The 14524-nt window shown below is 41.0% G+C and overlaps 2 protein-coding genes across 2 annotated transcripts; both read right to left on the minus strand.

The window, feature by feature from the left end:
• Positions 1–2600: 2600 nt before the first annotated feature.
• LOC138976072 (gastrula zinc finger protein XlCGF57.1-like) lies at positions 2601–7026 on the minus strand. The gene is made up of 2 exons (XM_070348887.1): positions 6453–7026; positions 2601–5340 (listed from the first exon to the last, which is right to left on the minus strand). Exon 2 carries the CDS (start codon positions 5297–5299, stop codon positions 3956–3958), a length of 1344 nt encoding a protein of 447 aa, XP_070204988.1. The 5' UTR covers positions 5300–5340; positions 6453–7026; the 3' UTR covers positions 2601–3955.
• A 955-nt stretch (positions 7027–7981) lies between these two features.
• LOC138976915 (zinc finger protein 135-like) lies at positions 7982–13732 on the minus strand. The gene is made up of 2 exons (XM_070349810.1): positions 13139–13732; positions 7982–13028 (listed from the first exon to the last, which is right to left on the minus strand). The coding sequence occupies exons 1-2, from the start codon at positions 13730–13732 to the stop codon at positions 12612–12614; spliced, it is 1011 nt and encodes a 336-aa protein (XP_070205911.1). The 3' UTR covers positions 7982–12611.
• Between the last annotated feature and the right edge of the window lie 792 nt (positions 13733–14524).

Below are 14524 nucleotides of genomic sequence, written 5' to 3' on the forward strand. Positions count from 1 at the left end.
TTCAAATCAACATCTGCCCGTGATCTTTTTTTTACTCTTTGGCATTTGTTTATTTTTGTTTATTTTCTTCATGTGCAAAAGAGTACGTTATAATAGCAAAATTGATTTAAAAATTTTTTTTTTTAGGCTGGAATGGTTTTTTTAAATCTTTGGTTAAACATGATATTAGTTTATTGATAAAGTTTGTTAACTTAAACATGTAAACATTTGATAAAAAAATTAAATAAATAACCATGAAGAAGGATGCTTCCCGCTTAAAAAAACTAAGGTGAGAGAGAAAAATAAAACTAAAATGCGGTAGCAGCCACCTGCATGCAACTGAGATAAAAACAAAAAAATAAAAAATAAATAAAAAGGGTCTCCCCGTGTGTTTATTTCATTCAGTTTGTTTGGGTAGTTGCTATTGACTTTGAAACTGACACGCTGGCTAAAAAGCTGCAACATTGTGTCCTTCAAAGTCAAACTGTCGTTTAACTACCGCCCAGTATTTATTTTTACTGCCCAGTAATTATTTATTTTTCCCCGGTATTCACTGATGTGTGTCTAGCGGAAGGTCGGCAGCTACCAGTTGGTTATTTTTAGAATTGAAGATTCCCGATGCTTGCTCTTACCGGCGTTTTCGCCGGCGTGTCAGTTTCAAAGTCAATAGCAACAACCCAAACAAACTGAATGAAATAAAAACACGGGGAGATTTCATTTGTATATTTTTTATAAACCTCAGTTGCATGCAGGTGAACATTGTATACTACCTAGTAAACGCCCACCCCCCCCCCCCCCCCCCCCCCCCCCCAGTTTCGACCAGTGGACTAGTAGACAAGGACAATAAATAAAGATTATTCAGTCTGCTGTTATTGTTGTTTTTCAATTGTTTCCTTTCCTTAGACATGCTTTGAGGATTGGACAGAAAAAGGTTTCTGGAGTGGCTAGAGAATCGCAATACATTTTTGACTGGGAGGAAAAAGAAGAAACGAAAGCTTCATCTTTGGTTTAAACATAAGTTTATTTCAACAAATGTTACAATCATGACATGTATACAAAAGACACAGGTAACAGCAACAAGCTAGAAGCTTATAGTGGTGTTCCTGCATGGATATTATAACGTAAGGCGGTAACGGCTGAACAATTTGTCTAAATAAACCAAATTGGACTTCCAAAGCATCATCATTATAATCATCCTCATCTCATTAATCATCCAAAATTATCATAACATAATAAACGTTGCATAATCATTATGAAGAAAGACAGTAAGAGGAAGGAAGGAGGGGAAGAAAAGCAATAAAAAGAAGAGGGATGGGTAGGAGTTGTGCAGAAATTAAAGTTGTTGTCCGGCTTGTGGAGCATTGATTCTGGTTTGCCCAAAGCTGCCTGAACGTTCAATGAACGAGTGTACTCTGGAAAAAAATGTTCTTGTTCAAATCTAGAGAATACTGTCTGTCTCCATTTAGAAGGTGGGGGAGGTGAATACTGTGGTTAGGGAGGGTATGTATGGTTTCTTGACGTGCTTCGCGATAATTTGGACAATCTAATAGGAAGTGTTTTACGGTTTCGGACGGAAATCCGCAGTCACAAGATGCATCTGTAGCAACGTGTCATCTCACTAGATCGTTATTAAGATCACTTATATATAGCCTGAGCTTACAGTGAATTGTTTGTGATATGCGATCTCCAGAATACCAATAACACGGCGGACTTAAATCGTTTTTTGACAAAAAGTGCTTGAGGGACTTACTAAGTTTTATGTAGTCTGGTAAAGAATTCCAGAGTTGTGTTGTAGATGGGAGAAATGAGTTTTTGTATAATTCAGTGTTAAACGATGGAACTTTCCTATCTAAAGGTCTGCGCTGGCGATATGGATTATTAGTTGATATTAATGGTGGCAATATCGCAAGTAAGTAGTTTGGCACCTTACGGTGTACAATCTTGTGAAATAATATCAATTTTTGACGTTTACGCCTCTCTTAAAGTGAAATAAAGCCTGACTCGTCGTACAGTTGTTGATGGCTTGTACCGCGGACTGCTCCAACAATGGTCTTCATCTTCAAAGCTTCATCTTTGGCGGGAAGTGATGTCTGAAGAGGTTGATTTTGTGTGTTAGTGTTAGTGTTAGTGTTAGTGTTAGTGTGTGTGTGTGTGTGTGTGTGTGTGTGTGTGTGTGTGTGAGAGAGAGAGAGAGGGGGGGGGGAGTTTTGTGCAATAACGCAGCCTTTGAACACTTCTTTGACAAATGACCAAACTATCGTTTTTCTAGCCAAGGACCCGTTCCTGCCAAGGGTACCTAGTAAACGCCCACCCACCCCACTTTTGGGCAAAACTGGTACATAGAGTGGGTGGGCGTATACAAGGTAGTTAACGGTAGTATCATGTTAACCATCAATTTAAAAAAAAACCAACTCATTCTCGCCTAAAATTAATTTTTTAAGTCAATTTTGATATTACAACGTACTCTTTTGCACACGAAGAAAATAAACAAAAACAAACAAAATTAATAACAAAGAGTAAAAATAAATAAATAAATAAGGCCTGATGGCGATTCCAACTCGACTCAATCGCGCATCAGGCGAATTCGATAACCGTTTGGCTACGGAATCAGACACCAAATTCTCGCCACTGTAATGCATTAAACAAGACGCAAGCATGCTTTCGCAACACGCCGTTATGATCGAGCATCGGTTGAAATCTTCGCGAGCAGAAGCTCGTATTTGACCGCAATGCATCGGTGCTTAAATGACACCAATGTGTGTCCATGAGGGACATAAATCTACGAACAATATTTGAACAAGATTTATTCGAACTTTACGGTTTTAATGGACAGTGTTGGTGAAGTTACTGACAGGTAGCGACTTTACAGGAGGGGGATGGGTCCTCTAACTTTACAGCTTGGAGACAACCCGGTAAGGACTTACCGGTGTTTCATAAATAACACTTAGCAGTTGGCGGACTTATTGAGTTTTACAGGCCAGTATATGAGTTGCAGCTTTTTCAAGAATAAATCTTGTTCAAATATTGTTTGTAGAGAGGAGCAAGTATGAGGAATCTCCTATTCTAAAAATAACCAATTCTGGTAGCTGCCGACCTTCCGCCAGACACACATTAATACCGGGGGAAAATAAATAATTACTGGGCAGTAAAAATAAATACCAGGCGGTAGTTAAACGACAGTTTGACTTTAAAGGACACAATTTTGCAGCTTTTTCAAGAATACGAGCCCTGGTGCTTCCCTGGCCATCCATGTCGCCAGACATGAACCCGATAGAACACCTCTGGGATGAATTGGACAGACGTGTGCGCAGGCGAGAAGAAGCGCCGGCAAATCACCGCGATCTATTGCAGGCACTTCAGGAGGAGTGGGACACCATCCCACAGCAAGATATCCGGCATCTGATCCAGTCCATGCCCAGAAGGTGCCGGGCAGTTGTTGCTGCTCAAGGCAGTCACACCCCCTACTGACTTGACAGCCTCGGCACCCAATCGTATTGATTGACTGATTGATTTGAAGATGCAAATGAACTGTGTGTGCATTCAACTGTGTCCATACCAAATTTCAAACAAATAATCTAAATATTGGATTTTCTGTTAATTTTTTCGAAAAATAAAACAAATTTGGCAAGTAGCAACTATGCGTTTCTTTTTTTGAACAGTATATAAAGATGCTGCCCAGTTCAGAACACTGTGGGAGCAAGAATTTGTCTTTTTGTCGCAGACAAGGATTTTATTTCTGTTCTCGATATATCAAGTTCCCGCAAAATGTATGTCATATAAAAACAAGTGCCAAATGATATCAGAAAACATATTGATTATATCGCGCAACCATATTCATATGTACTGCACAATTGTGTCGCTTTTGTGTGACCCAAGTGCCTTGCACAAGTGGAGGGTCACTGCGAATGCCTTGAGTGCACTAGAAAAGGTAGACAGTTGACAATAAATGCTTCAGCAGGGACCCCGAGCACATGGTCTATTCTTGTATGTCTGTGGTGTTATTCTGACTGTAAACACCTTCAGGAAAACACCATACTACCTGTGGTTGTGCATTTTTCTCTCCTGAACATGTTGACATGTCTAGTTTCAAATTATCAGACTGTGTACATGTAGGTGTTGACATGTTAAGCTTTAACTTATCAGCCTTTGTACTTGCATGTTCTTTCTCCTTATTATGTCTTAACATGTGTTTTTTTAGAATAGAAGGCCTCGCGAATCTAACGCCACACACTGTACATGCATGATTTTTCTCTCCTGTATGTCTGAACATGTGTTGCTTCAAAGTACTGGGCAGTTTGAACCTTGCATCACACTCTGTACATGCATGCTTTCTCTCTCCCGTATGTGTTAACATGTGTGACTTTAAGTTGCCTAACTGACTAAACTTTGCACTACACTCAGTACATGTATGTGGTTTCTCACCTGTATGTGTTAACATGTGTTTCTTCAAATCTCCAGACTGGATAAACCTTGCACTACACTCTGTGCATGCATATTTTTTCTCGCCTGTATGTGTCAACATGTGTTGCTTCAAACATTTTGGCTGTGTGAACCTGGCATCACACTCAATACAGACAAGTGGTTTCTCTTTGCTATGTGTTAGCATGTGTCGCTTCAGATAACTAGAAGTATGGAACCTAGCATCACACTCTGAGCATGCATGTTTTTTGTCTGCTGAATGTAGTAACATGTGTTCTTTCAAATACCCAGACCGGGCAAACCTAGCACCGCACTCAGTACATGCATGATTTTTCTCACCTGTATGTGTCAACAAGTGATGCTTCAGAGATCTTGACTGTGTAAACCTTGCACTACACTCTGTACATGCATGTTTTTTCTCTTCTGAATGTGTTAATACATGTTTCTTCAAATCACCAGACCGGATAAACCTTTCATTGCACTTTGCACATCCATGATTTTTCTCTCCTGTATGTCTCAACATGTGTTTCTTCAAAGATCCTGACTGAGCAAATCTTGCACCACACTGTGTGCATGCATGTTTTTTCTCTCCTATGAGTTTTAATGCAAGTTTCAAGTCTCTGGGAGCCGTAACTGTATTTTGTGTTTCTGGTGTTTGTATCTCCTGTTTTAGCCACATATCACCGTTAGCATTGACTGCAACACTTTGTTTCAGCCACATATCTCTGTGAATGTTGACAACAGCTTGTGTTTTGGGTGTCCCAGTGACTTCCCCCAGCAACAGGTCACTGTGAGTGTTAACTGCAGTCTGTGTTTCTGGAGTCTGGATCTCTTGTTTCAACCAGGTATCCCTGTGAATGCTAACTGCAGCTTGTCCGTCCAATGTCTGCACAGCATGCATGGTAGCTGTGCACTCTGCGGCCACAACCTCCCTGACAGGCACTGAATAGAAAAAAACCAAGCCCAATCCATAAAGACAATGCTGATTATGATCAAATACTAGTATTACAATTTACATGTACTATCAATATCGCTTTTGCTACTTTTTAATACGCCACTTTGAAAAAGTGTCCTGACTATTTTTACCTGAAGAAGTCTGAGGGACACTTGCTGTACTTCAATTTAGACGCACCCACAATGACTTAGTGGCAAATTCTCCACAATATCAATAATGCCATCAGATCTCTCACAGCTTCAATACAGGAAAGAACAAAAACGTTTGCGTACTCATGAGTTGACAAGACCTCAGCTGTCATGCTTTTGGATAGATCTACTTCTTTTATAGAAGTTACAGAACAACTGAAAATGAATGACACAATAGACTGTGTGAATAATATCACAGACTTCATCTTTTGTTATGTTTATATATCTCTCAACATGTGTAACTTTAAAGTTCTTGAGTCAGTGAACCTTACATCACAAACTTTCTAAAAACCTATGAAAAAAAACGGCATCTGTACAGTTAACTCCATAGCTTCTAATCAAAGGTATACAATGTCATAATATCTAAGCTGACTTTTGAGCAGGTTCTGCAAAACTTGAAGCTTAAAATTGCAATGGATTGTGAGCTATGAATTTACAACACTTGAAGTTCAACATTACCCAAGGCTACTCATACAAACCCTAACTCAGTCAGTTGCCAAGTGTACAATTTACAACGTCATTTTCATACCTTTATCAGTTTATGTGTTGAACTAAGGAATTCCTACACCGGAAGTCAAACTCCTGTCATACTCATACTCATAGTGGAACTGGAAGAACGCAAAGATATCTGCATTCTAACTGTAGGAAGTTGCTACCATCTTCTCCATCCCCCTTCCTCCTCCTCCACTTTTGTAGTTGTTTCACAATTTGTTTTTCCAACCAGTCACAGTCATACCCCCATAACACAGATCGTTCGATACGAATGTCCCGTCTTTCAAAAGTTTCATCTCCCTTTGTTCCGTGTACACCAGCTAGGCTTCTCTACGCTGACTTTCAGGGCAAAGGTTTGCTAATTATGATGGCACATTTAACAGATCATTAACTTTTCTTAGTCTCTGTCATTAACTCACCTTTCGGTCAGGTAACGTTGAAAATCAAACGTTCGTCAGTGCTGCAGCCTGCATCATAGATAATCTCTAAACAAACAAATCCTGACAGCCAAGCAGAGTCTGTTGCGACCCATCTCGTCATCGGCGCTTTTCCGGAAATGACCTGCGCTTTGTTGGAATTCCAACAATGGCCGCCATTGTAGGAATTCCAACTTTGCGCTACGCGATTCTAGAAATGTACCGCGCGCATAGTGAGAATTCTGCTCTTTCTTAGAATGCGATGTAAAATGATACAAGTCATGATGGCCCATGATGATCCTTGTGTTTTAAAGTGATCAATGCTTAGTCTTGAAAAAGCAGATGCATTGTATAACGCACCAAACCAACCGAATTACAAAAAAGCAAAAACACTTTTGATAACTTCGGCGGGCTGTAACAACACAGTTCAGCGACCCATCCCACTCAACCAAAACGCACCAATTTGCTAGCGATACGCACCCATTTTTAACGTTTCAGATCTTACATTTTACAACAACAAAAACACAACAAGAGTGTTCCGATATAACTTTTCACTGGTAACTATCGATTGTAATAGTTTTTTACTCAGTCTGAACTGATTATATATTAAACTCACACAGTCTCTCTGGGCTGCAGAGACAGCATTACGTCCCTTTACTGAGTAGGCTCTTGTCAGGCTCTTGAAACGTAATGTGCAAGTCTGTGTGCCGCTATATTGATGTGATTGATTGTTGCAAAATGTTGATTCAAATTAAAGATGATTTCAACCTGTTGTAACAAACTAACACTCTACTCTGAGAAAAAAAATCATTGTGTTCAAAATAGATCGAGACGTGAGCAGCAACTAGTTAGCTGCATGCGCTGAGTGTCACTGAGAGAATTGTTACACGGTGTACCCCCCACACCCCCAATTCAAGACTTTCCCTGTATAAGACCTTGCTTTTTCATATACCTTATTCATGACCTGTGAAAAGGGTATACTTTTTTGTGCGAGTCGAAGGGTTGCCATTTCTAGAACGAGGCAGCTCGTTTCCGGAAATGCGGCGCTTTGTTGGAAATCTTAATGAAGTTTCGGGAAATCCCGATTATTCCAACTCTGCCCCGGATTCTTACTTTGCGCCCAACAGAGTCCCAGCAGAGTGCACTCCCTTGTCGTCCTTGGCTCGAGAACCAAATTGTGACCCTCCACCACGAAATGAGTCGCATGTCACCTTTGCATGATTTTCATATTTTTACATTTTCCTAAAGAGTTTTTTATGCTCTATCCAGTGGTGAAAACCGTTTTAGAAAAGAGCGAAAACTGTTTGAGTTATAAGCCTGTGACTAAGGTGACCCTCACGCTGTTACCATACACTATCCGGACTTATATCAAGCCTAGCGCAGAACCGCGCGAGGTGACATGCGACTCATTTCGTGGTGGAGGGTCACCAATTATGTCGACTACATGCACTATGGTTGGCACGAATGGTCAAAAATAATAATTCGAACATAAAAAGTGCGTTTGACTGTTGTTAAAGCCTTACTGAAAAAAGGCTTTATTTGTTCTGCCCATCATGCAGTGCATCACTGATATCAGTTCACCATAGGTGACAACGTATGTGAACAGCCAAGCCGGCTGCACTCATTTCAACAACACACACACACACACACACACACATGCAAAAGTAGCTACACAGGAAACCATGGGTGCGAAAGTTATCGCAATAATTTGTTAGCGAAGTTCAGAAGGGATACATCTGTTGCACTCATTAACATCATACACACACACAAAAACATTCAGACACACACACGAAGACAGTCTGGGACATATATAGTGCCTCTTTTGAAGCCTAGACTAAATCGGAGGAGACCACGTGGTACTGAAGGGGAATTTAGACAACTACCGTCATTTTGAGAGTTTGGGTGTCGTTGTGACATATGCTATATCCAAAGTCATATCAGCGTAAACTCTGATGCCCAGCACTCTTTCTTTTACAAGTTTTGTGGAATACCGTCTATAGGTCCAATTCATTCTTCTTACTCGGCGTGACGTTATCAAATGGATCGGCTAGCTTTAGCCCTAAGGGGCACAACTCCGCTCATACTCTCTTCGCGCCGCCATATTGGATGCCGTCTTTGTTAGTTTTCCTCATTACACTCTTGTTCTTTTTGCGTATTTCACTGTGTATGCAGACAGGGAAAGGCGCGAGCGCCGTAACCAACAGCGAAAACGGCCACACGACCACTCAGCGAACCGAAACAGAATCCCTAAGCTGCCTAAACGACAATAGTCAATCTATTGTCCCGAACCTACAACCCGGTCTGCCCTCGGGCGGACCACCCTCATCTTCCAAAAAGGGATGAATTGTCTCGTTGCTAAACCAAACAAACAACTATTACACCCTCCCTCCAATGAACCTGTACGCATAGTACACATACGGGGAATATAACCCGTTAATATACGACCACAGTACATTTAGTACAATACATCCTAGTACACACCATGGAGAAAAACTCCCACCATAAATCATACATAAATGATTATCTTTATTGTTTTTCTTCTTGTGAATAAACACAAGAAAGAAATGGGCTGAACAAACAAATACACGAATCACCGAGCCTTATATAAGCCTCAGTCACTGTGAGGACATTTGGGTAATAAACCACCAGTACGTGCAAGTACATCCTAAAAAGGGAAATGAATAATAGTCATCTATAAATGATTATTCTCAATTGAGAATCAAAATAATGAGGATATGGGTTTGAATAGTTGTCCCCTGACGAGGCTACCTTTCAGTTTCCCCAGAACACCTCTCTAAAACCACAAAGAAGCTATCCTAGCAATTTGAAACTGTAAATATTGCCGAAAAGTACTACAATTGGGAGAGGTACTTAGGGATCTCTGGGCTGCCTACTGCATTTGCCGGGTTTGGCAGACCCTTGATTTTTACCCCCTATGCCACACAACGTGTCATTTTCACTTTTGTCGAGTCGCCACCCAACACTCAAGCACTGTCAGAGATCGTGCAAGGCATCCAACATGGCGGCGGATGACCAATTCCAGAGATCGAGTTACGACCCGTGATTCTCATACCGCGCGCGCCGAGTAGAAATGCTGTTGATAACTTGAGTTTCTGCAATGGGCCTATAATATGATTTTGGGGTCCCTATTTGTATAATTCCACAGCGTTAAATTTGAGTTTTGTTTACTTATAAGAAAGATGCAACTTTCAATCTTAGATTTAAGGATTTGCATGGTGATCCATGCATTTCCAAATGTCTGTATGTTGTCACAGTGTATGACATTTTGGTTCGAGGTGAGCTCCATTAAAATGACAAAACAAAAAGGCTGCTCAAAACTGTTTATGAACTTCACGGAAAGTGTAAAAACACAAACTGTCAAACACACACAACCAGCAACAACAACAGGCTACTTGCATGTTGTTAGAAAGCAAAAAGTATGTAAAATAAAGAAGAACACAGCAAATGCCACTCAGTTCCTTTTTTTCAACCACTATAATTTTATATACCGATATCGCTCCATGGGGCAAAACATGTTTTACTGGAGACATTTACTTTTTTGATTCCACCGCGACGCCGCTCATGCTGCAGTCAAAGAGCGGGCGGTACGCCAGACCTGCCAGTGACTGAACAAGACGTTTCTGCAGACACCGCCTATAACACAGACCATCCCCTTGACTTTGTCCCTGCCACAACCATCCACCCTACCATGCACTGGTCTTTTAACTTGTAATCACATCTCATGAATGAAAATCATTGTAGCAATAATTATTGTGTCGAGTTAACATTGTCCTCTTATTTCCCGGGTTTCTTCTTAAACATTTAAATTGTATCCACTACTTTTGAAGTACCAAAAATCGCGAGCGAGCCCAGTTTTGGTTTTTACGCACATTGTTATATTTGATTTTGTAAGCGCTATTTAATTGTTTCAATCAATGTGAGGTAAAGGACACACACACACACACACACACACACACACACACACACACACACACACAGAGGAGTTACAGGACAAACAGAAAGCTTGAAAGCATACAACAAATACACTGTTACTTCAAAGTTTAACAAGAAGAGCAAACGCTCGATCGAGTCACTTTCGCAGTTCTGAATATTATATGAGGCATCAGATGGACAGGAAGAAATTGCTATTCACAACACAATGAGTCACGTTCACATAAAATTTGAGCCCGGTCACTTTTATAGTTTCCGAGAAAAGCCCAACGTTAAGTTGTGTGTTGCCGAACAGAAAAGGCTAGTTATCTCCCTTGTTTTTCTGATAACGTTCGTAAAAGGCTACAGATGTAAATACTTTGATGTAAAGAATAATCCTACAAAGTTTCAATCACATCCGATGAACTTTGTCAAAGATATAAAATGTCTAATTTTTCCTTTGACGCTGACCTGTGACCTTGAAAAAGGTCAAAGGTCAACGAAACCATCGTTAAAGTGTAGAGGTCATTGGAGGTCACGACTAAACAAAATATGAGCCCGATCGCTTTGATAGTTTCCGAGAAAAGTCCAACGTTAAGGTGGTGTCTACGGACGGCCGGCCGGACGGCCGGCCGGACGGCCGGCCGGACGGCCGGCCGGACAGACTAACACTGACCGATTACATAGAGTCACTTTTTCTCAAGTGACTCAATAAAATGCAGAACCTTGCAGTTAAGGACATCCAAGGACAAGACATCACTGAAACTGAAAGTCTCCTGGCAACATCATCAATCCCGTTGCGGTTAACTGACATGCACACATAATCACTTTTCTTATTTACAGTCTCCCAACAAGACTACAACGAAGGCCTTGCACACAGACAACTTGAAAGAGAAACAGACCGACACCCCGAGAATATCCAAACAAGCACTATGTTCAATACAGGATTCTGTAAAGTTACCTCTATTTTAAGAATCCATACCTCTTTCAGACCTAACAATCTTAGATTGTTTAAAGGTTGTAAAAGGGGTGTCCACAGTATATACCAACACATTGAATAATTGGAAATCTAAACCCTGTTTTACTATGGTTATTCTGTTGTATGGTGACATCTTTCTAAAGGCGGTCCTTAATTGAGCCCGAAGTCGACTTCGCGAAGTCTTCAGTTTACCCCAGCTCCGTGCGGCCAGCTTCGCGAAGTATACTTCGCGTAGTCGACTTCGTCCAGTTAAGGACAGGCTTAAACCCCACACCAAACTGCGTGCAGCTCTTGTGGCGATTTGAGACATTTATGTTGGTCCCTAGTATCCCCTATGGCCGAAGCGGTGTTCTGTACGAGTACTCTTAGGGAATATCACGAGAATAGAAAGACACGATGTGTCTTTAGCTATTGTCAGTTTTCATTGTATTTGTGCTCTGGATGTATCCATTTCCCGCAACGTATATTGATATATCGTTTTGATAGAATAATCCATATCTTAATATGTTTATATCTGGCAACCTTACTCGTATACATGTACTGCACAATTGTAACAGCGAGAGTAGATTTCAAGTGCATAAGGTCACAGCGTCGGCTAGATTTCCTTTTAAAAGCCTGTCCTTTCGCTGTTCTGTGCCCTGCACTACTGGAGGGCCTTTGTTGTCGAGTAGGTATAGGGTGTATCCTTAGCGGATTATGACTTGATTCAGTTATTCTGCAGAAAAACAGAAATGCAAAATAATGTAAGCATCCGCCGAAGCATAGTTTTTTTCTGCGGCATTATTGCGATTTAAGGCGAAGTTCGGGAGGAATTTTTCTGCGAGTACGAAGATTTGATTAATGACCTCCAGACGCGCAACTGACACTCACACCCTCTATCCAACAAGTGTCTGGAACTGTTTAGATAAGCAGTAGTATGGTGGTATCTCTGATTACTGGACCGAGAAAAAAGGGGAAGTCACTGTTTCGTTCATTTGTGTCTTCATGTGAAATTGGAGACGGCCTGTAAATTAGCCTGTGGGCATAGGGAAGCTGGGTGTTGATAACTAATGATAACAGACTTGGAGGAAGAGTGGCTGTAGCACATAGCAGACATTCTTACAAAACTGCGGCTTTAACTTTTTCAATGAGAGATATGTTCCTGTAACTTTTGGAAGGAACGTTGCTGTTATCAGTCTTTCGTAGCACTTTGATTGCTTCTAGAATGGATCTGATTAAAAGCGGTCGCTCTCTAGCATGGGTGCAAAACCAGGTCAGACTGTATGCGTTAACATGTGGTACTTCAAAGATCCAGAATGTGTGAATCTATTACCACACTCTTTACATGAATGTGGTCTCTCTCTCATATGGGTCAACATGTGTTGCTTCAATTGGCCTAACTGTGTGAACCTTGCACTACATTTTGCGCATGCGTGTGGTTTCTCACCTGTATGTAACAACACGTGGTACTTTAAAGAATCGAAATGTGTGAATCTACTACCACATTCTTTACATGCATGTGGTCTCTCTCTTGTATGGGTCAACATGTGTCGCTTCAATCCTGCAGCACGCGTGTATCTCTTACTGCACTCTGAACATGCGTATCGTTTCTCAGCATCACACTCTAAAGAGACACATACATTTGGTTTCTTTCTTAAATGGGTCAACAAGTGTAGCTTCAATCGGCTTAACCCTTAGGCTGGTTGTCGCGACATATGTCGCGCTACTTTACTATACTGTCACCTGGTTGTCACGACATATGTCGCGCTACTGGCTCAGTCTGTTTGGTCGGTTCCGATTACCTCCCATGGATGCGAAAACCTATATGACCGTTTTTTGTTATTTTTCTCTCTGTTAATTCACCACTGGCTATGTAACATGTGTTACAGAACTGCACCAGTGTAAGGGTTAACTGTGTGAACCTTGCATTACACTCTGTGCATGCGAGTGGTTTATCACCTGTATGTATTAACATGTGCAACTTCAAAGATGCAGACTGTGCGAATCTATTACCGCACACTGTACATGCATGTGGTTTTTCTGTTGTATTGTCAAACATGTGTTCCCTTAAAGATGCAGCATGCCTGAATCTCTTACCACACTCTGTACATGCATGTTGTTTCTCACCTGTATGAGTAACCATATGTTTCTTCAAATAACTTGACTTTTCAAACTTAGCATCACACTCTGTGCACGTGTATTGTTTCTGTCTTGCATGAAATAACATGTGCTGCTTCAAATCACTAGACATTGTGAACCTGGCATCACACTCAATACAGGGATGTTGTTTCCCTTTGTTGTGTGTTCTCATGTGTTCCCTGAGACAGCAAGCAGCATAGAACCTAGCATCACATTCTGCGCATGCATGTTTCTTGTTTGCTGAATGTAGTGACATGTGTTCTGTCAAATATCTAGCCCTGGTAAAACGTGCACCACAGTCTATGCATGCATGCTTTTTCTCTCCAGTATGTGTCAACGTATGTCGTTTCAAATGGCTTGACTTTGTGAACCTAGCACTACACTCTGTACATGCATGTGGCTTTTCACCTGTATATGTTTCTTCAAATCTCCAGAACGAGTAAACCTTGCACTACATTCTCTACATGCATGTTTTTTCTCTCCTTTATTTCCATCAGCTGTGACTGTAGTCTGTGTCTCAGGTGTCTCAATGTATTCTTTCAGCCAGATACCACAGTGAGTGTTGACTGCAGATTGTGTTTTTGGTGTCCCAGCATCTTGTTCCTGCCACATGTCACTGTCAGTGTTGACTGCAGTCTGTGTTTCTGGCGTCTCAATCTCTTGTTTCAGCCAGGTATCACTGTGAATGATGATTGCGGCTTGTCCATCCAATGTCTGCACTGCATGCTTGGTAGCTATGTACTCTGTGACCACAACCTCCCTGACAGGCACTGGATAGAAAAAACAAGCCCAATCCATAAAGGCAATGCTGGTTATGAACAACTATTAGTACCGTGTATGTACTATCAATATCTCTTTTTGTACTTTTGAATACACCACTTTGGACAAATTTCACTTGCAGTACAGGTGTACTTATTTGGATGCACCCAACAATGACTTATTTTCAAATTCATGACAATGTCAACGATGCCATCAGGCGGAGTTAGACATTAACTTATCGAGTGGGTAAGAAAACTCTGTCCCACAACAAAGTCTTGATAGCAAAGAT

This window comes from Littorina saxatilis, linkage group LG9, assembly GCF_037325665.1.
Source record: "Littorina saxatilis isolate snail1 linkage group LG9, US_GU_Lsax_2.0, whole genome shotgun sequence".
Classification (NCBI taxonomy): domain Eukaryota; kingdom Metazoa; phylum Mollusca; class Gastropoda; order Littorinimorpha; family Littorinidae; genus Littorina; species Littorina saxatilis.